A 24,180-nucleotide genomic window follows, 5' to 3' on the forward strand; every position below is an offset into this window, starting at 1 on the left:
TGGATATTTATTAATTCATTTTATATTATTATATATATATATATATATATATATATATATATCACATATCTTAATTCTTATACATATTTCCCCGGGTTGTGATGTTTTGTGTTGACTTCCGTCTTTCCCTCCTAATTGAGAGTTCAAATATTTGGGACTTTGACTGACTGACCTGCAAACGCAGCACACATCCTAATTAAAGACAAAAAAAGGTCACAAAACTACTTGGGTGTTGAAGTAAGCATTAGATTCGACCGTAACTAGTACGGGTTGAGGGCAGGCTACGCAGCATGGAAAATGCCTTGGGACTTTGGGTTCAGGCCGGGGTGGATTAGAACTCAGCCCTGCCCATGGTGCTTGTCCTCAAGCCAGCCCAGCCATGTAGAATGGACCAGCTAAACTTCTTCCTGTTTTTTTCTTCTTGTTGCAATGAGATGGATATCATTGATGGTTCTTTGCTCATCGTCTATGTATTGACTGTATGGAAGAGAAGGTTGGGCAGTTAAGATAAGGCATGCCCAAAAAATATGAGCATCACAAAAATGTAAATACTTAGTTGCATGAATGGTAAAACTAGAAATGACACAGTTAGAAATGAAGTCAAATGAAACAACTTAGGATTAACTTTTATTAAGCGATAAAATGAGAGAAAGTAGATTGAGATGATTTTGTATACGTGCATAATAACCATTTACAAAACCTATTAATTAAAAAGGTGATTTCTTACAAATAGAAGGGGCTAAAATAGTAAAGGGAAAATAAACCAAAAAGGATTTGGGTGAAAATAATAAGGAATTATTTAAGCATTCATAGTTTGACACCTAACAGAATATAATGATAAAAAAAAAAAAAGGGATTCATGTATTTGACTGTCAAGTGAGGCTAAGATATACTTAGAAAAGAAACCAAAACAAAAAATAAATAAAAATAAAATAAAAGGGGGTAAGGTAAAAATCCAGACCCATATTTTGGCCCAAGTCAAGCCTTATTATCATACAAATTGTACGGATTGAGTTTTGATTTTTAGGCTACAAGTTAGGCCTTGGCCTGAACACTTGTTGTTTGATCCCAACTCGTTTTAGACTTCTATTGAGGTTGAGGCTTAAGGAAGTCGAAGATACCCGAGCCAAAACAACCTGTAATATATGAACCCCAGTTATATATATTATATATGTTCATTATGAATGTATAAAATATTTGAAATATAACATAAGCAGCAAGTCATTCAAACTCGGGCAAGACGCGGGCTCACCTTCTTGAGTTTTTATATTGGGAATTGGGTTGGGTTAGGTTAGGCCAATCCAGAAGTTGTCTTAGGGTTGAGCCTAATTTGGTGGCCCTAATTCCACAAACCTGATGGAAACCTATGAAAATACAATGTTGGAAATGGCTTTTCCAAAATAGCATTATTCTTAGAATTGACCGTGCTCCAATCACCAATATTTATATATGCCGTTGGCGTAGAGGCCCAAGCCAAACCATTGGGCTTCTTGTTAAGCCCATTGGTTGGGATTGCCACATTCCATAAATCTATAAATATACCTATTTCACCTGAAATTCCTTCACAGTGAATTAGTATCTACTGGTTTGCAATTGAATCGTGAAGCAGGAAGGAGAAATGGATGGAGAGACACCGCTAACCAACTGGGAGAGTTAGTGAGAGGATAAAAATGATGCGTCGAGATTTGTCGAACCACCGTAATACAATCGGCAACGTGCGGATTTGAGTCATCCGGTGCAAATTAACATTTCAGCATCAGTAATTAGAGCTGGGGACGAAGTAATTTAAATGGTGGAAATGAAATCCATTGCAGAAGAAATAGCTCAATGTGAACTGCCCCCGCCCGTTTACTCACTCGGCTCGGTTCGTCATTTGAATTTCATTGCAGGTATGCATAATCGCACTTTCAGTGGTTACTGGCCAGTTGGTAGCAGAAGCTGTACAATACAATATACAGAAACTGTTTTCAAGTCGAATCCCAGATTATAAAAATCTAGGGACCAAAAAAGAGAAAAAAGTGCAATCTCATTAACACCTTGTTGAACATGAACGGAAAAAATCAGCACACTTCCGTCTCAAATTTAACGGATATGCCCATGCTAAAAAGTTCTTGACACAGCAGCTTGGCACCGTAAGGCACATTCACCCTTACAATGTTCTCCGCAGACTCACAGAATCGGCAGTATGGACCTCGGATCTTCTTGCCTCCAGGTACTGGTCTCTGGATCACATTTGCAAGGTTGGTGCATTTGCGACATATGTGCATCTGTGAGAAATCACTGAGCATGAATAGACGTTCATGTAGGTTGGCCGCAGCACCATGGGCCAGTAAGCAATCACGCTCCATCTCACCAAATTTGACCCCACCAAAACGCTTCCGGTCTGACACTGGTTGTCGGGTAAGTGGGTGCACTGGTCCTGTGTTCCTAAATTTTACCTTGTCTTCAGCCATATGTATCAGCCTCTGATAAAATGTTGGGCCCATGAATATCAAAGAACGCATCATTTCACCAGTTCGGCCATTATAAATTCTCTCACTTCCCCATCTTGAATATCCAGCCCTGTAATACAATTTTAAAATCATACTCGATCAAATGCAAACTAAAGAAGTTTTGAATCAAACTTACTGTGTTCAATTCAACAGCGTTGAGATTTCAATGGAAATGAGGCGAGAACAAAGGCAAAATATCAGCAAGTGCAGAAACCCATGATCAAAACAATCTAACTCAAGAAGTAGCCATAGTTCCAGATTTCCGGTCAAGGATCCAATGTCCCCAGGTCTTGTGACTAATGTTTTACCCCTGAACCACCTTCATCTAAGTCCTCAAAATTTAATATCCAATATTTTAAACCAATATCCATATTTTTATTTATTTTTTCTGCATTTTCAGGAATTAAAAAACATTGACCGAATCAACAACCCAGTGACTCAGCCAGATGAATCATTGAACCATTCAATCCAACCGACAGGTCACGAGTTACATATTTAATATCTTTTTTAATCATAAAATATCCTTTATTTCGAGGAACCTTCATCTAAGTCCTAAAAATCTAATATCTAATGCCTTGAACCTAATATCCATTAAGTCCTTTATTTATTCTGTGTTTTTTCGAGCAATCTCCAACATTAATTACAATAATACTTAGCTGTCTCACTTATTTCTGTTTAATATGATGAATATATAACATTTGAGACATGCCCTAATTTTTCTGTAAATTCTTTGCAGTTTTTTGTATAATTTGCATTTTAATATTTTTTATATTTTTAATCTGTTTATTATATGATTTATGATATCATGGGTTGACCTATTTGACCTGGATTTGAACCACTACTCGCAACCTGGAGTGAAAGGTGGTTCTGTTTCCAGGTGGTTTTTCAAAACATTGGTTGACTAGGCTCTAACAACAGTCAATAGGCATAACCAAGAGTTCTTTGGCCTTTTATTTTAAGCTGCATAGTGGTTGGTGTCATCCTTGATGGAGAAGGCAAAAAAGAAGCATTTAGAAAAAGACGTCTATTTTGCTCCATTGAGTGATCCAGAATGATGTTTTAATGGCATTGTTACCTGTGCAGCTGGTCAGTGATGACATCGATAGAAGCAGCAGTGTAAGGGGTGGCATATCTCATCGACCCACCACAAGCAATCCCCTTCCCCAAAGCCGCCTCAAGCAGCTGGCCAGGAGTTTGACGTGTCGGAAATGCATGTGGGTTTATCACAATATCTGGAACTATGCCTTGAAGAGTAAATGGGAAATTCTCTTGAGACTCCAAAAATCCCAGAACACCCTTTTGACCATGCATGCTTGAGAACTTGTCCCCAAGAGATGGCGATCGTACCTGCACCCAAGAAATTGAAAAATGTAAATCAATGGGCTCAAAATGCCAATCTATTTTATACAATGTTTAAAAATTTGAAGGTGTGAAGAGAGGTATTGGGGTCTTCTGCTGCATTGTGCTGTAAGCCTCAAGCCTTGAGGCTAAGCCTAATCATGAGAAAAACTTTTTAGAGAAAACACGCACACACACAGAAACATAATACCACACACAGGATAAAAACCTTGAAGATTTTTAACAAATTACAAACCAACATGTAAAATTTAAGTTGCTCTTTTAAGACTGTGTAATGATGAGATTCCTGCTTCAACTACAGAATACATTGTTGAATAAGGCACATCAAGGTGTCAATGATATGCCTTAAATTTTTATGCGAGTCTCATCAAGGTTGCTTCAGGATGTTTTACCTAAAGGCGTCAATCATGAGTCTTAAATCCTTGAAGACTACTGAAAGCTCTTGATGTAAAACAAATCCTTAAACTAATGTTAAAAATTCCAAGATTTTACCAAATTACAAGACATGGAAAACTTGGGTTCTGTTATTTATCAAAAATAAAAGAGAAAATGGAAAACTTGGGTTCCTCTTTAAGTAAGCATCATGATGAGAATCCTGCTCCAACTACAAAATACATTGTCGAATAAAGCATGTCAAGGTGCTACTTATGTGCCTCAAACCTTTACGTGAGTCTCAAAGTTGCCTTGTGGCTCACCTCAAGGTGTAAGCATCACACCAGACACCTTTGAAAAGAAAAGTTCTATATTCCATAACGCATGCAAATTGTTTTTTCTTTTCCAATCTAACAAAGTTCTTTCCATCATCATTAGCATAATCTGGCACAAGCATACCTATATAGCAGCATAATCTTTACCTTTATCAGATTCACTTACTTGTGCCAGTATCCATGTAACATAGGTATGTGTATGTATGTGTTTGTGTATGAGATAGAGAGAGAACCTGTCTTAGTGATACCACTGCAAAGTTCTTTCCATCATCATTAGCAGATAACACAACTTTTTGAACCTTCCCTCTTTCTGTGTGTTTCAGTTTGATACTGTGATCAGCCCCTGATTCTGCACTCCTACCAATGACTATGTCACCAGCCTGCAAGTTTGCCCCAATAAATGGAAATCCATCATCGTCAAGACTGTCAACACGCCCAAATTTACTCTGTATTTTACCAAAATCAACTCTATCCTTGGGCCGTTGGCGTTTATTATTATCAAACAATTCACTGTTGTCGACATCAGCCTTGTAACTCCTGATGTGTTCTGTTCTGAACATGCCACGCTCTAAAGAAGCCCGATTCATGACCAATGAATCTTCTTGGTTGTAACCTAGATGAACATTAACAGCCACAATAGCATTCTGGCCATTGAAATACTCTGGCCTGGGAAGGACTCCATTATGACCTTGGGGATACTCAGGTCTTCCAAGGCAATCAGAGACCATGGTTCTGAAAAGTGGCCTCTGGGGGTAATATAACTGGTGAGAAAGAGTATCAACTCTAATATTCGGGTTTGTTGTAGAGAACCCAATGGCCTGCTGCGAGTGTTTCTCAGATTGGTAAAGAACCCTTCTAGCATGGTCATGGTTTGCAAAAGGGATAAGGCTACAGCTTAAGCCCATTAAGTAAGAAAGGTCAAGCTCACAGTGTGTATAATTAACAGGTGGCTCATCTTTACCTCTCATCAAGAGGTATTTTACACCCCATGCAGTCTGACAATCCTCTTCTTCTTCTACCCCTACAAGCTCTAGTACTCCTTTGTCCAAAAGAGACTGAAAGCTGTAGCCTCCTTTAAATTCTTTTATCTTCCTTAGATTCTCAACAACTAAAAGAGGCCGTAGGATTCTACCAGCATCGGAAAATATTCGCACTTCACCCTGTTGCTGGTCCCTTTTAATCTCCACCTGCAGAAGTTTAGGGTTGCTAATGGATACTATGCACATAGATAAATGAAAGAAGAGTGATGGTTGAGCAATGCAGAAATAGTCAAAATAAAAATGATAACTTGAAGGTGCAGCAGCTTTGTGCTTTAAAATCAACTGAAAATTTGTATCAGATAATAATAAACTTAGACATTAAAAGAAACAATGAATTCTATAGGGCCAGAATTTTATTTTCTTAAATTTCAAGTCAGACTTAAATACGGGAATGGGACCTTAACCAGAAAATGGTCATAAGTTGTAAGAAACACAGTTTTAACTCTATCAAATAGGAATGGTATATCCCATCAGCTTGGCAAGTTCAATGGTATCTTTGTAGTTACTGAGAATGGAAGTTGAAGCATGTAAAAACAAATGGTTCATGATCATGATTAAATATGTAAGTGCAACAAAGCATGTTAATTCATACTCTCAGATTTTTCATTTAATAACAACAACAACAACAACATTCTAGTATTTTTAACTGAACATATATTTTTATCTTACAATAGCCATTGTGAACAAAATCTATGAATAAAAGACGCAAGCAACTTTTATTTGTTTTTTTTTTCTTTCAATTTTGAAAAAGAAAATCAGTTACAATATTGTTGTGTATTTTTATAGGATTTGTTGTATATGTACTGAGAATGGGCCGAATGGGCCTTGGTGATTTATTTCTTTTAAGTTATGTTCTTTTAGTTATGGGCCTCCTTTTTTTCTTTTAATTATTTTTTTAGTGCTGGCTGCCCCATTAAGGATATCCAGGGAATTGTACTCAGTTTAAAATTAAGAGAATAAAAGACATCTTGGAGGGGCTAGAGAAAAAGGATCGAACTCTTCTCTTCTCTCTTCCCTTCTCTTCGTCTTCCACAAACTACTGCTGAAACCTCTCTTTCTTCTTCCTTTCCTCTTACTTTTTATATTTTTTCTGAATTATTGCAAGTGTATTTCACAACTTGGTATCAGAGCAGGTTTTCACCTTCAACATCTTTCTCCTTCCTTTGCCCATACACAATGTGTATGGAGAACTGATCGGTTAATCAACCAACAGCCTATGCAGCCCAATTAGGAGGGTTTTTGGAGAGTTTCTGTGGAGTTTTTCATCCTTAGTTGAAGCCTAAGGTAGGTTCTTGAAGATTTTTCCTGAAAACCCTAGATAACTAGAGAAACCTTGTTATAGGCCGTAGTGACATTTAGAACTTGGCGCTTGGGGATCAGAGGAAAGCCTTTTAATTTCTATTGAGGGCGTTTTGGGTTGGACTGAGTTCTGGAACCTCTAATAGGAGCGGTTAAAGTTTCTCTCCTTCTCCCATCTTGCGGGGTCCTATGAAACCTTGTTTTTGGGAGGTTGAAGGGTTGTTCTTTGCTTGGAATAGCAAATATAGCCTAGTAAAGCCCTAATTTGATTTTCATTTGCATCTGTTCACTCAATGGAGCAAACTAGAGGAGAAACCAAATATCCCACAGACCAATTAGGGAAGTAAGTGACCACTGTGAGGTTGGATGAGACCAATTATTTAGCCTGGTCTAAGTCCATTAAGATTCATGTGTGTAGTAAAGGGAAATGGGATTACATTACCGGGGGCAAGAAGAAACTGACTGAGGATGACCTTACTTACGAAAGGTGGATGTAGAAAAACTACACAGTAGTGGGTTGGTTAGTGAATTTTATACAACCACATATTAGTCAACACTACATGTGGATGGAAACTACAAAAGAAGTGTGGGATAGTGTCATGGAGACTTGTTCCTAAAATCTTATTGTTGCTAGGGCCTACAAATTGAAGAATGATGTAATAATCTAAGACAAGGGGAGAAGCCCTTAGCCATCTACTTCTCCATGTTGAAATCTCTTTGGCAAGAGATTGATCTAATGGAGGTTGTTGTTTGGGGTTGTACAAAGGATGCAAAAACACATAGGAAGTTTGTGGAGAGAAATCGGGTCTTTAAGTTCCTTATCGAACTCAACCCGGAGTATGATATTGTGAGGCAGAATGTTTTGGCAAAGGATGAGGTGACTTTGTCTTAGGCTTATGCTATGGTGAGCAGTGAGGAGAGCAAAAAACAAGTTTAGTCTGTAGAACCACAGGTTGATCACTATGCCAATGTTGGGATGAAGCTGAAGGTCAACACTGGGAAGAAAGATGTTATATGTGAATATTGCAAGATGCCTAAACACATTAAAGACACCTCTTGGAAGCTGCATCCAGAGCTCACTCCTACCAAACTCAAGAAAGAAAATAGTGGAAAAAGGTTTGAAAATGGAAAATGTGGAAATGCAAATGTAGCCACCTCCTCACAAAGTGAACAAGGATAGAGTGGTGATAAGTTAGTAGGAGAGTAGCTTGCAGCCACCAAGGCTGAGTATGAAAAGTATGATCGAATAATCAGTCACTTGGAGTTCACTGTTACAGTATCATCAGATACTGTTCCTTCATCTGCATATGCGCACTTAGGTATTTGTGCCATTACAAATCATGCTTCTGTCTTAGGTACTCTTAAAATCCCTTGGATAATTGATTCTAATGTGTGGGGGATTTACCATTTATCTTGTATGGGTGGCTATAGATATTTCACCCTGTTTAGTAATGACTTTTCACAATATACTTGGATTTACCTTATGTATTCTCGTGCTGAAGTGCCTAAGCTTGTGCAACAGTTCCATGAACATATACTCACTTAGATTGATAATATATATATACTCATTCAATTTGATACCCGCATCAAAATATTCCGATCAAACAATGCTAAGGAATATTTTGAGAAGGACCTTATTTGGGATTGGTTGTCTATCAAAGTTCTGTGCTCATACTCCACAACAAAATGGAGTAGCGGGGAGGAAAACAAACACATTGTGGAAGTCGCAAGGAGTATTTTTTTTGCTACCCATGTTCGGTGTTCCTATGAAGTTTTGAGGTGATGCAGTTTTAACAACTACCTATCTTATTAAGCATATGCCTTCTTGAGTCTTGGGGTTAAAGTCTTCTTTTGGAGTCCTCTTTCCTAGTGTTTAGATTTTCTCTATTCCTTTGTGGGTCTTTGGTTGCACTTGCTATGTCCACACTCCACATTCTCAGTTCCAAGAGACATAAATTTGAACTCAAGGCTTATAAGTGTATCTTCCTTGGTTATGCCTCCACACAAAAAGGGTACTATTGTTTTGATCTCGTTAGTGGCACCCGGTTTATTTCCATGGATGTCACTTTTGTAGAGTCAATCCCTTTTTATAGTCATCCTTCTAAGGGGGAGAGACCTCTTGAATTGTTTTCTTCATCCCTTCCTTTGCCAGCTCCAATTGAGTCTTGTGTCAAGCCCTCTATAGTTACCCCCATTCCCGTGGAGGGATCCTCTCCTTTGAAGTCTTCCATTCTTGCTCCTCCACCTCTTACTAGTCCTATAGTTTTTACCTCTCATCCTATTCTCCAGAGGTGGTACCAGTGGCAAAGGATAAGGCACAGGTTGATCCCACACCTCCAGTTGAGTCTCAGGTGCTTCTAATTACTGAAGAGATGACACGTCCTACATCTCCACCACTAGCACCTTCATTTCTAGACCCTGATCTACCCATTGCTTTGAGAAAAGGTAAGAGGAAATGAATAGCTCATTACATTTCCAAACATCTTTCTAATAACTTGTTGTCCCCATCCTACTATTCCTTTCTAGCCTCTATTTCCTATCAACCCATCCCAAGGTCAGTGTCAAAGCTCTTAGTCAAACCAGAGTGGAGGGATGCTATGAGGACTAAAATAGAAGCACTTCATAAAAATGATACCTAGGACACTGTTGACTTGCCAACTGGGAAGGAACCTATTGGGTGCAAGTGGGTTTTCACTATCAAGTATCATACAGATGGGTCGATAAGACTCGTCTTGATGCTAAGGGATATACCCAGGTATATGAAATAGATTACATTGAGACTTTCTCTCTAATTGCTAAAATGACTTTTATGAGTTCTTTTATCCTTAGTAGTGAGTTGTGTTTGGCCTCTTTACCAGTTTGATATTAAGAATGCATTCCTAAATGGTGATCTCATGAAGAGGTATATATGTCCCTTCCTCTTAGTATATATGGTAAGAAGATGCAAGGTAAGGTGTGCAGAATGAAGAAGTCACTTTATGGCCTAAAATAATCTCCGCGTGCTTAGTTTGATAGGTTCAGAGCTGCTCGTGTTCAGTTCGGCTACACTCAGACTCAATCAAATCATACCCTCTTTGTTAAGAGGAAAAATACTTTGGTTACATTTCTTATTGTTTATGTGGATGATATTGTGGTTACTGGCAGTGATACAGAAGAAATTGATACTCACAAGAAGTTCCTCAATTCTGAATTTGAGATTAAAGACTTAGGGGAATTGCGGTACATTCTTAGCATTGAGGTTGCTAGGTCCAAAGAAAGTATCTTTATTTCTCAGCGCAAGTATGTCCTAGACCTTCTTACTAAGACTTGAAAACTTGGTGCTAAACCTACCTCCACCCCTATTAATGTAAATCATAAACTCTCAGCTAATGATAAAGAGCTTTTAACTGACAGGGGAGTGTTTCAGAGACTACTGGGGAAACTTCTTTATCTATTTATGACTCGTCCAGACATTTCATATGTTGTGTCATTAGCTAGTTCATGCATGCTCCCAGAGACACAAATATGGTCGTTATGGAAAGGGTGCTATGCTATCTTAAGGAAACCCCCGGTAAGGGTATATTATTTGCTACACATGGCCGCATGAAGGTAGAAACCAGTGTTTTAAAAGGCGTAGGAGGCATATGCCTCGAGGCACGCCTTCAAGAAGTTTATGCCTTAGGAAGTAAGAACTTACCTTCAGTTCAAGAAGTTTATGCCTTAGTTCAGTCTGAAAAGAGTAGAAAAAGTGTGATAAATTGTACAAAGGGGGAACCGGTTGCACTAGCTACCCGAGGGGGTACAAATTTAAATGTCGGAGGTTCTTTTAAAAAGGGTGATTCATAGAAGAGAGTGTATGACAAAGACAAACTTTGGTGCACTCACTATCAAAAGTCCAAGCACACTAGAGACACACGTTAGGATCTTCATGGCAAGCCTAAATGGGCTAAAGAATTGAGTAAGAAATCAGCATCTGATCCGAGTAAGAAGCCAACCCAACAGAGTCAGAAGAAATATAACTCAACAAATGTGTCATCTCAAGAGACTAGTCCCATGGTACCCTAGGAGCGACACTCTGGTTCTGACCCCAAGGAAGAGATCATCAACTCCTTTCGTGATCACTTGGAATTATATGGTAGGACACTTTGCAAGATGGATTCTAGCCCTACTCCTTCTACCTCATTTGCGTCTACATCAAGTAACACTGCCACTACTTTCCATGTGTCATCTCATACATTTGATTCCCCTTGGATAATTGACTCTAGAGCCTCAAACCACATGATTGGTAAGTCAAATTTATTTCAGGCATATAACCTCATCTCTAGGAGAGATAAGGTGAGACTGGCTGATGGATCTTTTTCCACCATAGCCAGTCAAGGAGCCATCTCCTTTCCTCTTGGTCTTACCCTCTCTAATGTACTACATGTTCCTAAATTACCTATCAATTTACTTTCCATTAGCAATATTACCCACTCCTTAAATTGTTTAGTGACTTTCTTTCCTTCTTCGTGTGTGTTTTAGGATTTGGCCTCGAGGAAGACAATTGGTAGAGGAAGCATGGTGGGTGGTCTCTACGTGTTGGAGAATAAAGCCGGTCTTGTGACTACAGAGTCCTTAAGTTCATCTAGTGAGAGTCAAGTCTACTTATGGCATAGTCATCTTGGTCATATTTATTCTGAGTCATTAAAACTTATGTTTCCAAAATTATTTGTTTTTGTCAATTAGTGAGTTGCAGTGTCAAAAATGTCAACTGAGCAAACATTATAGAAATTCTTTTCTTTTAAAAAATAAAAGATCTGGATTTCCTTTTCATAGTCTATTCTAATGTTTGGGGCCCTGTTACTCTACCTTTTTTTTTATCAATAACACTTTCATTAACACATCAAAATAAGATTTACAATAGGAAGACAAACACGCTTATCTTCCAAGAGCAACAAAGAACCTCAAGAAAAGAAAAAAAAAAAGAAAGAAAACACACTATAGTTACAGCTTAGCCCAAAAAAGTGAATCCCTTTCTGCCCCTTGTTTAGCTAAACCGTCAGCTAGGGAATTAGCCGATCTTTTAACCCAAAGTATCTTAACTTCCATCTCCCGCACCAGCCACTTGAATTTCCTCCTCTCATTATTGTACTTCCATAAGCCATTGTGATCTTTAATCAACCACCCTATCACCACCTCTGAATCCCCTTCAATTAAGAGTTTCCTAATGTTCAACTCCTTAGCTTTCTGTACTCCTTCCATAACTGCAAAGATCTCAGCTCTAAGGGAGTCGCCCACTCCAATTGGGCCTGAGAACATAACAGAAATGACCCCATTTTCATCCCTAAAAACACCCCCAATCCCCGATTGTCTCGGATTTCCCCTGCTACACCCATCAAAGTTTAGTTTCATGAATCCACTAGGTGGAGGGGTCCAAGCCACACTCATTACTGACTTAGTCTGAGTGCAATTTGCAATTTCACCCCACTTCCTCAACATGTCATCCACAGTGTAATCTGTGAAAAGCTCCAAAGATTTCAGCCACTGTACCGCCCTAATATGAATGATAGCCCTCAGATCTATTGCTCCTCTCTGAGCTTCTGAGAATATCCTAGAGTTTCTTTCTTCCCAAAGTGTCCAACATACTGCAGCCCTTAGTCCTCTCCACATTGTCCTTCCCCTTTTTATCCGCCACCTGAAAAGAGAAGGGGAAAAAAGGCCTTGCAAGTCTGATGGGGTATTCCAACTACATCCAAATAGGGACAAAGCCCATTCCCAAATTGACCTCGCAAAATGGCAAGACACCAGTAGGTGAAAACCAGTCTCCCCATCCACTTTACAAACAACACACCACTGAGGTGACAAACAAGTATTGGGTCTCTTCTTTTGGAGTAGATCACCAGTGTTGATTCTTTCCAGATAGGCTTCCCAACAAAAACTACCAACCCTAGGAGGTATTGCTCTGCACCAAATCTCATCAACAGGAAAAGGAGGGAAGGTAGAACTAGTGGACTGACTTAAGACTTTGAAGAAAGAAGCACAAGAAAAAATGTCGTTGGGAGAAGGTGTCCAAATTCTAGAATCCGCCCTAGTGGGGTCTAAGACAATGTTATCAAGAATTGCAATAAGGCTCAAAATATTGTCAAAGTTTGAGTCCCTCAAATCCCTTCTTAGACCCAAGTTCCACCCAATCCCAAAAGTGGAAGAGGACGGGGTGGTAAAAGACGAGATTGGCTCATTTTTCAAAACAGAAAGAGCAAGCAAAGAAGGAAACAGAAAGAAGCCTTGTTACTCTACCTACTGAGACTGGATATAAGTATTTCATTACTTTGATTGATGACTACTCTAGATATACTTGGGTTTATCCTATGCAATCTAGAGATCAAGTGCCAAAGATTGTGAAAGACTTTCAATGCATGGTTTTCATTCAATTCCAAATTGAAATTCATATTTTCCAATCGGACAATGCAAAATAGTACTTCCATAGTGATCTCACGGAGTTCTTTGCTTCGTGTGGATCCCTTCATCGAAGCTCTTGTGCTAGGACACCCCAACAAAACAGTGTTGCTAAAAGAAAGAATCATCATCTTATCGAAGTAGCTCGTGGTAGATCCTTCTCATCAGCGAAGTACACTTGTTCCCATTGATATGCCTGAACCTCTTAATATTGATCCCCTTGTTATTAATGATCTTGATGTTCCTATTGCTAAGAGAATGGATGTTAGATCTTGTATTACTAATCATCCTATCTCTCACTTTGTGTCATATGATCATATTTCACCTTCATATCATGCATTCCTTTCCTCTATTGACAGTGTCTTTATTCCTAAGAATGTGGTAAAAGCTTTATCCAAACCTAAATGGACAAATGCAATGAAGGAAGAAATTAATGCCTTACACAAAAATGGCACCTGGGAGTTGGTGGATCTTCCTAAAGGAAAAGAACCAGTGGGATGCAAGTGGATATTCACAGTAAAGCATAGGGCTAATGGTTCGGTAGAAAGGTACAAATCTAGATTGGTGGCCAAAGGGTTTACACAAGTATATGGAGTAGACTATGCAGAGACCTTTGCTCCAATAGCCAAGATGAATTCGATCAGAATCCTCCTTTCACTAGCAGCTAAGCTTGACTTGGAACTTCACTAGTTGGGTATTAAAAATGCATTCTTGAATGGTGACCTAGAGGAGGAGGTTTACATGACTCAACCTCTAGGTTTTTATGCCAAAGGTAGTGAGCAGAAGGTGTGCATGTTAAAAAAATATTATATGGGGTTGAAACAATTACCTCAGGCCTGGTTTAGTAAGTTTCATTTAGTTGTACAACAAATGGGATTCAAACAATGCCAATCAGATCATACTCTGTTTGTGAAGAAAGGTCAAGGGAAAATTGCAGCTTTAATTGTGTATATTGATAACATAATAGTCATAAGAGATTGGAAGACTGAAATACATAAGCTGAAGAAATTCCTAGCCACTCTGTTTGTGAAGAAAGGTCAAGGGAAAATTGCAGCTTTAATTGTGTATATTGATAACATAATAGTCATAAGAGATTGGAAGACTGAAATACATAAGCTGAAGAAATTCCTAGCCACTCAATTTGAAGTGAAAGATCTAGGCCCCTTACGTTATTTCCTTGGGATTGAAGAAGCCCGCTTTCAAAAGGACATCTTTATTTCCCAAAGGAAATATGTACTAGATCTATTAGAGGATACAAGCAAGTTAGGAGTGAAAACAATTGATTCACCCATTGAACCTAACCATTAGCTGGGAGACAGTCAGGGGGGGTTTTGAAAGATGTGAAGAAGTTCTAAAGACTTTAAGGGAGAATCTTATATTTGTCTATGACCAGACCTGATATTGCCTATGCAGTGGGTGTTCTTAGTCAGTTCATGCATAACCTAAGACAACTCACTTTGAAACTACAAAAAGGATCCTTAGATACCTCAAGAAGTTCCCAGGAGCTGGTTTGCTATTCCAGAAACATGAGCATTTGAAGGTGGAGGTGTACACAGATGCTGATTGGGCAAGGGCAGTCAATGACAGAAAATCTACCAATGGGTATTGTACCTTTGTGGGGGGAAACTTAGTCACCTAGGGAAGTAAGAAGCAAAGTGTGCTGGCTAGATCCAGTGCTGAAGCAGAATATTGTCACAGTAGAGTTGCTGAAATCATGTGGATAAAAAACTTGCTAGGAGAGTTGGGTTGTGCAGTTAACAAACCTATGTCACTCTACTGTGACAACAAAGTTGTTATCAATTGCTGCTAACCCAGTCCTCCATGATAGAACAAAACATATTGAAGTGGACAAGCATTTAGAGAAAAACTTGTGAGCGAAGAAGTGTGCACTCCATATGTTAGTTCAAAAGAACTTGTAGACATCTTTTCCAAGGGCCTACATCATGTGCGGCATAATAATTTGTGTGACAAGTTGGGCATGATTGACATCCATGTCCCAACTTGAGGGGGAGTGTTGTAATGTTTGCTTTATCTTTTATGTTTGCATTCTACTAAGTTAGGGTCCGTTTGGTCTGGTTAAAGTAGTTTTTTATCTTTGTTTATGTACTCTAACTTAAGTAGGGGCATAAGGGTTTTTTCCCTTTTAGTTATGGTCGCCCTATATATAATAATATAAGCTAGCACCGCCAGCTAGTTCTAGTTGACTCCAAAACGTTCTTTTCTCTTCTCCCTTCTCTCCTCTCTCTCCTTTCTCTTCTTCTTCCTTATTTCTCTATTCTATTGTTAATAGTCCCACAGGAAATACCTCGTGAATTTTTCTAAACTTCTGCTCACCCCTTCTAGGATTCTAAAACTTAATAAAAAAATAGATAGGAAAATAGGTTAAAGTGGACTTTATCAATGTGATCCTACCACCCAAAGACTACTTTTCTTCCATGACGCTAACCTCTTAGTGAATTTATCCACCATTAGGTTCCAAAAATTACTATTTCTCAAACTATCCCCTAAAGTCAGTCCTAGATAATTCAATGGCCATTAAGAGACCGCACAACTCTTATCAAAATTTATTTTCAAATTTGACATTTGCTCATATAATTGAACCACCAACTTCAAATTCCACTCATCAAAATGGAGTAGTGGCATGTCCTAATACAGCCCCATATCCACTTGCACCACCTCTCACCAAATCCAATTTTTCCATCACTCCCAACAAGAATGACCAATCAACCATATCATACACCTTTTTCAAATCCATATTACAAACCAAACTCTCTTTTCAAATTCTTCCAAATACGCCACACTTTCATTAGCAATTAGAATCTAATCAATAATTTGTCTATTCTTCACGAAGGCACCTTGATTGGGTGAGATAATGGATGGAAGCACAACTCCAATCCTCCAAGAAAGCACATTAGCAATAATTTTGTATACACTACTTACCAAGTTGAGAGATCTGAACTCTCCTAGGTTACTTGCACCACTCTTTTTTGGTACCAATAAAATGAAAGTAGAATTTAAACCCGGATTTATCACCCCCCCTCCCAAAAAATTCATTAAACACCCTTTGAATGTCATATTTGAGTATGTCCCAACAATCCTGATAAAATGCCATTGTGAACCCATACGGACTAGGTGCTTTGGATATATCCATAGAAAAAAGTGTCAGTGTTTTAAAAGCGCAAGGTGTAGGGGTCAATTTGCGCCCGAGGCACAAGGTGCAAGGCAAGGTGCGCTTTTGAAGCAAGTCGCAAAATAAAAATTGGTAAAATTTTTCAAAAATTTCAAAAAATGCCAAAAAATAATAAACATAATATTAATAAAAATATAAACTTAAATTTTAAAATAAATGTGTCAAAAAAGTAAAAATCCTATTATCCAAAATTAAAATACATAAACATAACATGTAAAGAAATGACATAATTAAGTTGTACTTTAACTCATTAACAAGCCCTTTTTGATTAGCAACAAGAGATTATTATCAATAAGCTCATGTAATTCAATCATATAATTATTTTCCTTTTCCTTTTGCACAAACTTAGTTGAGATTATTGTTGAGCAGAAAATTGACAAACTAGACATGCACATGGTTTTAATTGCATGAAAACATAAATACATTCAATTGTATATGCATGTAATTTGAAAACAGAAAAATCTGGATGTTTATTCTTTGTCAGCTAGTTTCTTGGGAAGCTCTTAATTTAACACAAGCAAAAATCTCCAAATATAAAAATCACATCATCATTTTATCTTTGAACAAGACCTAATATTTATGCAAGAAAAGTGGCATCTGAACAATGTACGAAATAAGTTTTAACTTGGAAAAAATTGAACATTACACAAAGGAAGAAGAGAAAACCTGGTGTGGGATTTCCTTACTCCTACGCTTATTTCTCAGATCCCTAACAAATTTGGCAGAATCTATACAAACACCAATCCACTCTCCATTAAGGAAAACCTTATCCTTTCCACTCACTGAAGCTGGAGAATTACAGTCTACCAGTTTCTCCATACCACAATTCAATAATATGTCCAACAAAGGCTCCACAGAATTTGTACTCACAAGTCCTGTGATAGCTAAATTTTTTACGAGCCCACAGTTTTCCCCATCTGGTGTAGAAAGAAAGCACAATTTTCCCCAATGGGAAGGGTTTCTGCATGCAGCAAAAAAGGAAGTATAGGAATTAGTGAGGCCACATAATGCATCTCAGACCATCCACCAAAACTCAATTGGAGAAATATCTACATAAATAAGCACCTAATGTTCATTAATACGAGAAGGAATGTCAAATTCATCAATGCAAACCACAAAATATCAAATTGATCTATTGATGTAAAAAGTTATAAGATCACTAATAACAGGTAGTTATAGTGATATTAGAAAATCCGTAAATATAGACTTCGCTAAGAACAGGGGTACAGTATAGGAGAAAGGGCAGTATTGGTTAGGACCCTATAGTGTTGGGACCAATATTAATAAGGCTTAGATCAGACCTGATGGTTGTTGGACCACCAGAACCAGGAACTAGAAGCCAAAACTGTTATTTGGTTTTTCAATTCTTAGAAACATTGACTTGATCAAATTTACCAAGTCTAACAACATTACAAAGGATGAATTCAGTAATAATTCTGTCAGCTGTTTGATAACAGCTAAGTGACTGAATTTGATATTGGTAATTAACCTAGCTATACAAGATTATTATAACGTGGTGGTAGAATCAGAACCTCTAATTAGGTCTTGCTTTGTGAAGTTTTCTATGTACTTTGTAACCCCCTCCTGAATGAAAAGGACACTTTAATTTTCCTTGCCTTCGGTTTTTCTTGATTCCAAATGTCAGTGGGAGGGGTGGCACACTTTTAGTTCTTTCAGAGAAATAGAAGATGGAAGGAAGAGTGGAGAAAGAGTTCGTGGAAATGGAGGTGGAGGCTAAAGATTTCCTTTTTGAAGAAATGCGGATTAGAGGAAGACTCAGCTTGAAGATGAGAGAACGGAAAAAGGCTACAGTGATTGTGGAAGGCTTAGAAATGATTGCCTGGCTGAAAGGATTTGTATCTGATGCAGCAACTAAAGGGAAGCAGACAAGTTAGGAAAGAAAACTTCTCAGAGACGAGTAGGAGGTATGTGCTGGAAAGCAAGAAGAATGCAAAAGGTGCATTCATATCCCTCACTGAATATTTTGCTAAAGGAAGAAAACAAATTGTCTGTTTCCCTGCAGGGAAAAATAGTCAAGGTTGGAAAAGGGTGGCTGATATATTAACAAGCTTCACAAATAGAAGGAAGATGGAGGACGATGAGGGAATAGAATATGGAGGAAATGATCAGAACCAGTTCATTAGCAGTCCTGTTTTGTGTGAGAAAAAGGAACAAAAACAGGACTTCCCAGCCTTGGTAAATAACAGTAGGAATCCCTCCATAGTAGTAGAGGGGATAACAGGGCAATGGGAAATCATGCTAGTGACTGAAGCTGAAAAGTTAGTACACGATTGGTGGAAAGTTGCAGAACTTTTGAGGTTCAAACTGGGGTTAAAGAACACTTTTATGTTAACTCCATTTGATCAAGCTATGGCAGTTCTCGATCCCCTTGAAAACCAGGTAGATATCGATGCCTTATGTATTCAGGATACTTTGGGGACCTTCTCAATCTTTAAATGGTCTCCATCTTCTAACTCAAAGCTCTTCTCAGTGGAGGATAATGTGACTGTTCGAGTAGATGGTTTGCCTTTCCATCTTTGGAATCAAGAGACAGAAAACACTATCGTGTTACTGTGTGGTGCTCGCCTTGATGGTGTGTTCTAGGGAGACCTTCGAAATGCAGCCATCCTACTGGGTGGAGTAAAAACAGAAGATATACCGAGGAAGGTGACTACTGGAGTGAATGGTTTATTCTTACCAGCTTGGTTAGCTTCCTCCATTGAAGCTGCACTCTGGAGGGAAGCCAGGCAAGAGGAAGACATGAAGGTAGAGGAGATGGAACTACATGGAAGCATGTGGTTGGATAAACAAAAGGAACTGGGATATTTCACCAAAATGGAAAGACAACCTTTAAGCAGTCCAAAAGGTTTGGGTCAAGAAGATAGTAAAAATCGTGGGCTACAAGGCAAAGGTTTGAAAACCAATAAAACTTTTGCCCAGGTAGTAGATTCGGGCACCAAACAAAATTTTTTGAATGGAGTTAATGAATTATCTTCTGCAAGGAAGGGGAAGGACCGTTGTTAGTAATGGTTGATCTGGAGAATGGGGGGTAAACCTTCGGGTCAGACCGGGGCCCTTGTAGTGGTGGAAAACCATGCACCAGTTGACCCAGCGGATATTGGGCTCTTAAAGGCCTCTTGGCTAGCCAGGCCCAAACAAACTGAGTGTTGCCTTAAAGGGGCATGTGCAGACTTAAAGGAGCATGTGACAGGGGGGGGCTCGCAAATAGACGGGAAACAGAACCTACCATCGTCTTCCTCGAGCTCCTCCTCTCGCTCGAACAAGTCTGTAAAAGTTTCCAACTCGCTACAGTGGGTCCCTGCAAAGAAGTTGTCTCGGTCTACACAGGATCGCCGTAATCCAAGATGTGTAAAGCGAAGTGAAATAGACATCCCAGACTCGGAAATGGGGAAGCCTTGACCTCCAAAAATCAAAAGATATTTTCGAGGAGGATAGCTTAAACACTGAGGTATTATTTCCAGAGGAGAAAATGGTACCACAAGACTGCAACAAAGTGTCAAACAAAAATCAAACGGGTTTAGTAGCGATTACAGAGGTTCGGAAGCTTACACCTGTTCCAATAAATGAGCCTATTCCATTAACATAGCAGACTTAAGATATTGGGCCAGAGAGAAGGGAATCTTCTTTGACGCCTTATGTAAAGGAATACATAAAGGGAAAGACTAGTGAGGTATCTTTGGCTGTAGGGGGTGAAAATGTTACGGTTAAACCTGGTCCACTTATGCAGCTGAATAAGGAACAAGGAAAGGGTTTGGTCTTGAACTCAACAATTGAAACCCCTCTTCAGAGCACATTGCTCCCACCTTCATTACCTTCAGGTAAGCCTGTCTATTTGTTTTTAGATACTAACCTAGGTGCTATGCCTGTACCAGATATCCTGACATCACAGCCAGAACAACCAACCAGTAGCAGGGGAGTGGTGAAGGAGAGTGTTGGAATTGGTATTGAGAAGGGGGATCCTTTAGTAAAAAAAACGAGGAAGAATTGGAACGGATTTGGGAGCAGATCTGTACCTTGTTGGAGGAATACAAACAGAAAGAAGAGATGGTGGAGGAAACCCCAAATAAATCTAAACCTCTTGCTAGCCCCAATAGGTTGGTGCAGGAAACAGGAAATAAAGAGCTGTCTAGGAAGTCTGTGGGTAATAAGGGCAGGAAAAAGAAGAAAAGATCTGAAGTAGAGAGACTCATTTTGGACATTGGAGGAGATATTGAATTTAGTGGAAGAGGGGAGAGAAAAAAAAACGCCTTTAAATGATGGAAGATAATGTCTTGGAGGGTTTATATCAAGTAGGTCAATGAAGATCATCAGTTGGAATGTGAGAGGTCTAGGCAATGCTAGAAAAAAGAGAATGATTAAGGAGTTGCTTAGGGAGAAAGACCTGATTTAGTGATGCTTCAGGAGACAAAGTTGGCTGAACTAGACAGGAGGTGAGTTAGAGAGGCTTGGAGAGTAAGAGGAGTGAGGTGGTGCTCAACTCCATCTTGGGGAGCCTCTGGGGGAATAGTAACTTTGTGGAGGGAAGACTGCATAGAACTAGTTGAGGAGCCGATAGGAAACTTTACTATCTCCCTAAAATTTAGAATGGTGGAAAACGGATTTATATGGGTGTTAACAAATGTGTATGGGCCAAATAGCTATAGAGAGAGGAATGAGTTATGGGAAGAGCTTCATGGCATACATGGCTTATGGGAAGGCCCATGGTGTTTGGGGGGTATTTTAATGTTATAAAGTTCACAACTGAGTCAAATAATCCCCGACAGACATGAAGTGATGTCAAGTATTCATGGATACATGGCATGAAGTGATGTCAAGTATTCATGGATACTCAAGAAATGGTTGGGATGCTAGGATATCTCATCAGGCTACCCTCACAACACCTTGGAAAGCCATACAGAGTATTCTACCTTACTTCCTCAGGTTTGTTAGGTATAATGCTTGTTCTGGTAATTCTATTCGGTTCTGGGAGGATATTTGGGTGGGTAACCAACCCCTCAAGGATCAGTTCCCTTCCTTATACTCCCTTTCCCTTTACAAAAATGAGCCAATTTCAAAGTGTCTCTTGGAACCGTTGCTTCCCTTATCCTTAAACTGGGACTTTAGGTTTCGACAAGTCCAAGGGACGGTGAGTTTACTTGTGTTACTAAGTTGCTTCATTTACTTGAATCAGTTTGTTTAGATTCCACAAAACCTAAAGAGTTTGGACTCCCTTACCTAAAGGTACCTTTACTTGCACTTCTTTTCTAAAATCCCTAAGCTTCAGGTTAAACCCCCGAGAGTTTCTTGTTAAAAAAGTTTGAGCAAGACCTATTCCCCCCAAAATTGTTGCTTTCTATTGGGAGGTTCCATGGGAAAATCAATACTTTGGAAAACTTGCAGAAAAAGAGACCTCTTCTTTGTCTTTCCCCGAATTGGTGTTCCCCTTGTAAGGCGCAAAGTGAGGGCTGCTTCCATTTACTGATATCTTGTTCTCTTGCTACAGAGTTATGGAATTGGAACTTTAGTTTATTTGGTTGTAGGTGGATCTAGCCATCTAATGTTAGCTTGCTATTTACTCCTATTTTTGGGTGGCAAATGAGGAGAGGTAAAATCATGTGGAAATGTCTTAGGGCAGCTACCTTATGGACTGTTTGGGAGGAAAGGAATGCTAGAATATTCCTAGAAAAGGAAAGAAGCTTGGCTGAGTTGAAGGACTGTGTTTTGACAGAAGCAATCCATTGGTTGAAAACCTTCAATATGTTTGCTGATTTTTCTTTTGATGACCTATGCAGGAACTGGCCAGTAGTCGCTAACATAGTTGTCAATGTGGGCACCTAGGCGACGCTTAGGCAACAAGGCGCCCTTGGAGGCTCGCCTCACCTAATCACCAAGCAGTTTTCTATAGTGGGTTAGACAAAACTTTTATATTCTTAATTTTTTGAGGTTATAATTTTAAAATAGACATTTTTAAACTAAATATTCATTTTGTGTGTTTATATACTAATTTCTTTTTATTATTTTCTTATTTGTTAGGGTTTAATCAATACAAACATTGCTAAATGCTGTATTGAACCCTAAAAGACTTCAAAACCTGAACCAATAAGTAAGGAAGAACTTAAAATGTTGTATAACCAACACATTTACCTCTTTTTCTTTACTAATTTTGTGTGTCTACACTATATACCAATTTTCTTCTTCCACCTTTTCTTTTCTTCTTTTCCTATAACAGAAATAGGGGTTCATCCCTTATATTTTTTGAAATGTCTTTTCTTTCTTCTTTTTTTCTCATGAATATGTTGGAATATGTTGATTTTCTATACTTGAACATGAAGTTTATACTTTTCTCATGAAAATTATGGATAACTATTAAGGAAACATGATTATGGAACCTAGGGAATTACCCTAGGATACATTATTTTATTTGAAATAATCCATCACCTAGGCAAGAAGACAAGGCGTCCCTTGTCACCTAGCCTCGCCTTGGCACCTTGAAAACTATGGTTACTAATAACTCTACTAAGAACAAAAGAGTTATACAATAGAAACCTCCCCCGTAAGGTGTCACTAAACTAAACTTCGATGGGAGCAGCCAAGGTAACCCTGGGCCTTTAGGTGTAGGGGGTGTGCTGAGGGATAAGGAAAGCAACATTGTGTCCTTATTCTTAGGGCCAGTGGGAGTGGGAGATTCTACAAGGGAAGAACTACTAGCGTCTGTACAAGGTATTCAGATCGCCAACCAGCTTGGGGTGGAACATTTGCAAATTGAAGGGGATTCTCAGGTGGTAATAGGCTGGCTCTCAAATCTAGATGCTGTCATTTGGGGATACAGAGACCTCCTCAAAAAAGTGAAGTGGCTAACTAGTAATATGAGAGTGAATGTTAAATGGGTGCGTAGGTCGGCAAATACTATGGCTGATTCTCTGCCCAAACTTGGGGTTTCTAGGGAAGATTTTTTTTTGTGCTACCTTTTAACCTGTTTTAGTCTGTTGGAAAGTTGTTCTTAACTAGTATGGAGAGGTTGCATCTCGTGCCTCTCCTTGGGGAGCTTGTACCTTCTTATCTTTTGAGATTAATAAAATTCATCATTTATCAAAAAAAAGATTATTATAACCAAAGGATGAAACGAAAAGGACTTGAATAAAAGAACCAAAAGAGAATGTGTTTTCTGATGTAATTTAGAGAGAAGAATAGAAGTCAACATAGATTCGAAGAGAAGAAGAAGAAGAAGAAGAGAGAAGAGAAGAAAGAAAAGAAGGGGTGTGGTTCGATGATTCTGGCCGCCCCACTAAATCTTATTTATACTCATGACTTTACAAGAAGTAGAATTACTCTAATACCCCTACTAAAACAAAAGAAAATAAATATGGCCCAACCAGCCCAACTACCATAACTGTAACATAAAGAAACAAACAGTAAAATAAAGTGTGGGGCTGGGACCACACACACTAGTCTATCAACTATCTCTACACTCCCCCTCAAGTTGGGAGTAGATATTCGTCATTCCCAACTTGCGTAAATTTGTCTTCAACTTGATTTTTGTGATTGCTTTAATAAAGAGATCAACTAGCTTCATGTCTAAGGCAATATATAAAAGACACACTTCTTGAGATGCAACTCGCTCGTAGATAAAATGTTTGTCCACCTTGATACATTTAGTCCTGTCATGTTGTATTGGATTG

The 24,180-nt window shown here is 38.8% G+C and overlaps 1 protein-coding gene across 2 annotated transcripts in view; it reads right to left on the bottom strand.

The window, feature by feature from the left end:
* Positions 1 to 1,790: 1,790 nt before the first annotated feature.
* Positions 1,791 to 24,180, bottom strand: part of LOC104610372 (DNA-directed RNA polymerases IV and V subunit 2-like) — a 50,518-nt gene continuing 28,128 nt past the window's right edge. For both annotated transcript variants that reach the window (XM_010276945.2, XM_088895989.1), the window contains exons 5-8: positions 17,168 to 17,462; positions 4,792 to 5,745; positions 3,568 to 3,839; positions 1,791 to 2,562 (exon numbers count right to left, since the gene is read on the bottom strand). In XM_010276945.2, the coding sequence (XP_010275247.1) occupies positions 2,061 to 2,562; positions 3,568 to 3,839; positions 4,792 to 5,745; positions 17,168 to 17,462 (2,023 nt within the window). In that variant the 3' untranslated portion in view covers positions 1,791 to 2,060. The remainder of the gene's footprint in view (positions 2,563 to 3,567; positions 3,840 to 4,791; positions 5,746 to 17,167; positions 17,463 to 24,180) is intronic.

Source organism: Nelumbo nucifera, chromosome 1 (assembly GCF_055504915.1).
Source record: "Nelumbo nucifera cultivar China Antique chromosome 1, China Antique-T2T, whole genome shotgun sequence".
In the NCBI taxonomy this organism is placed as follows: Eukaryota; Viridiplantae; Streptophyta; class Magnoliopsida; order Proteales; family Nelumbonaceae; genus Nelumbo; species Nelumbo nucifera.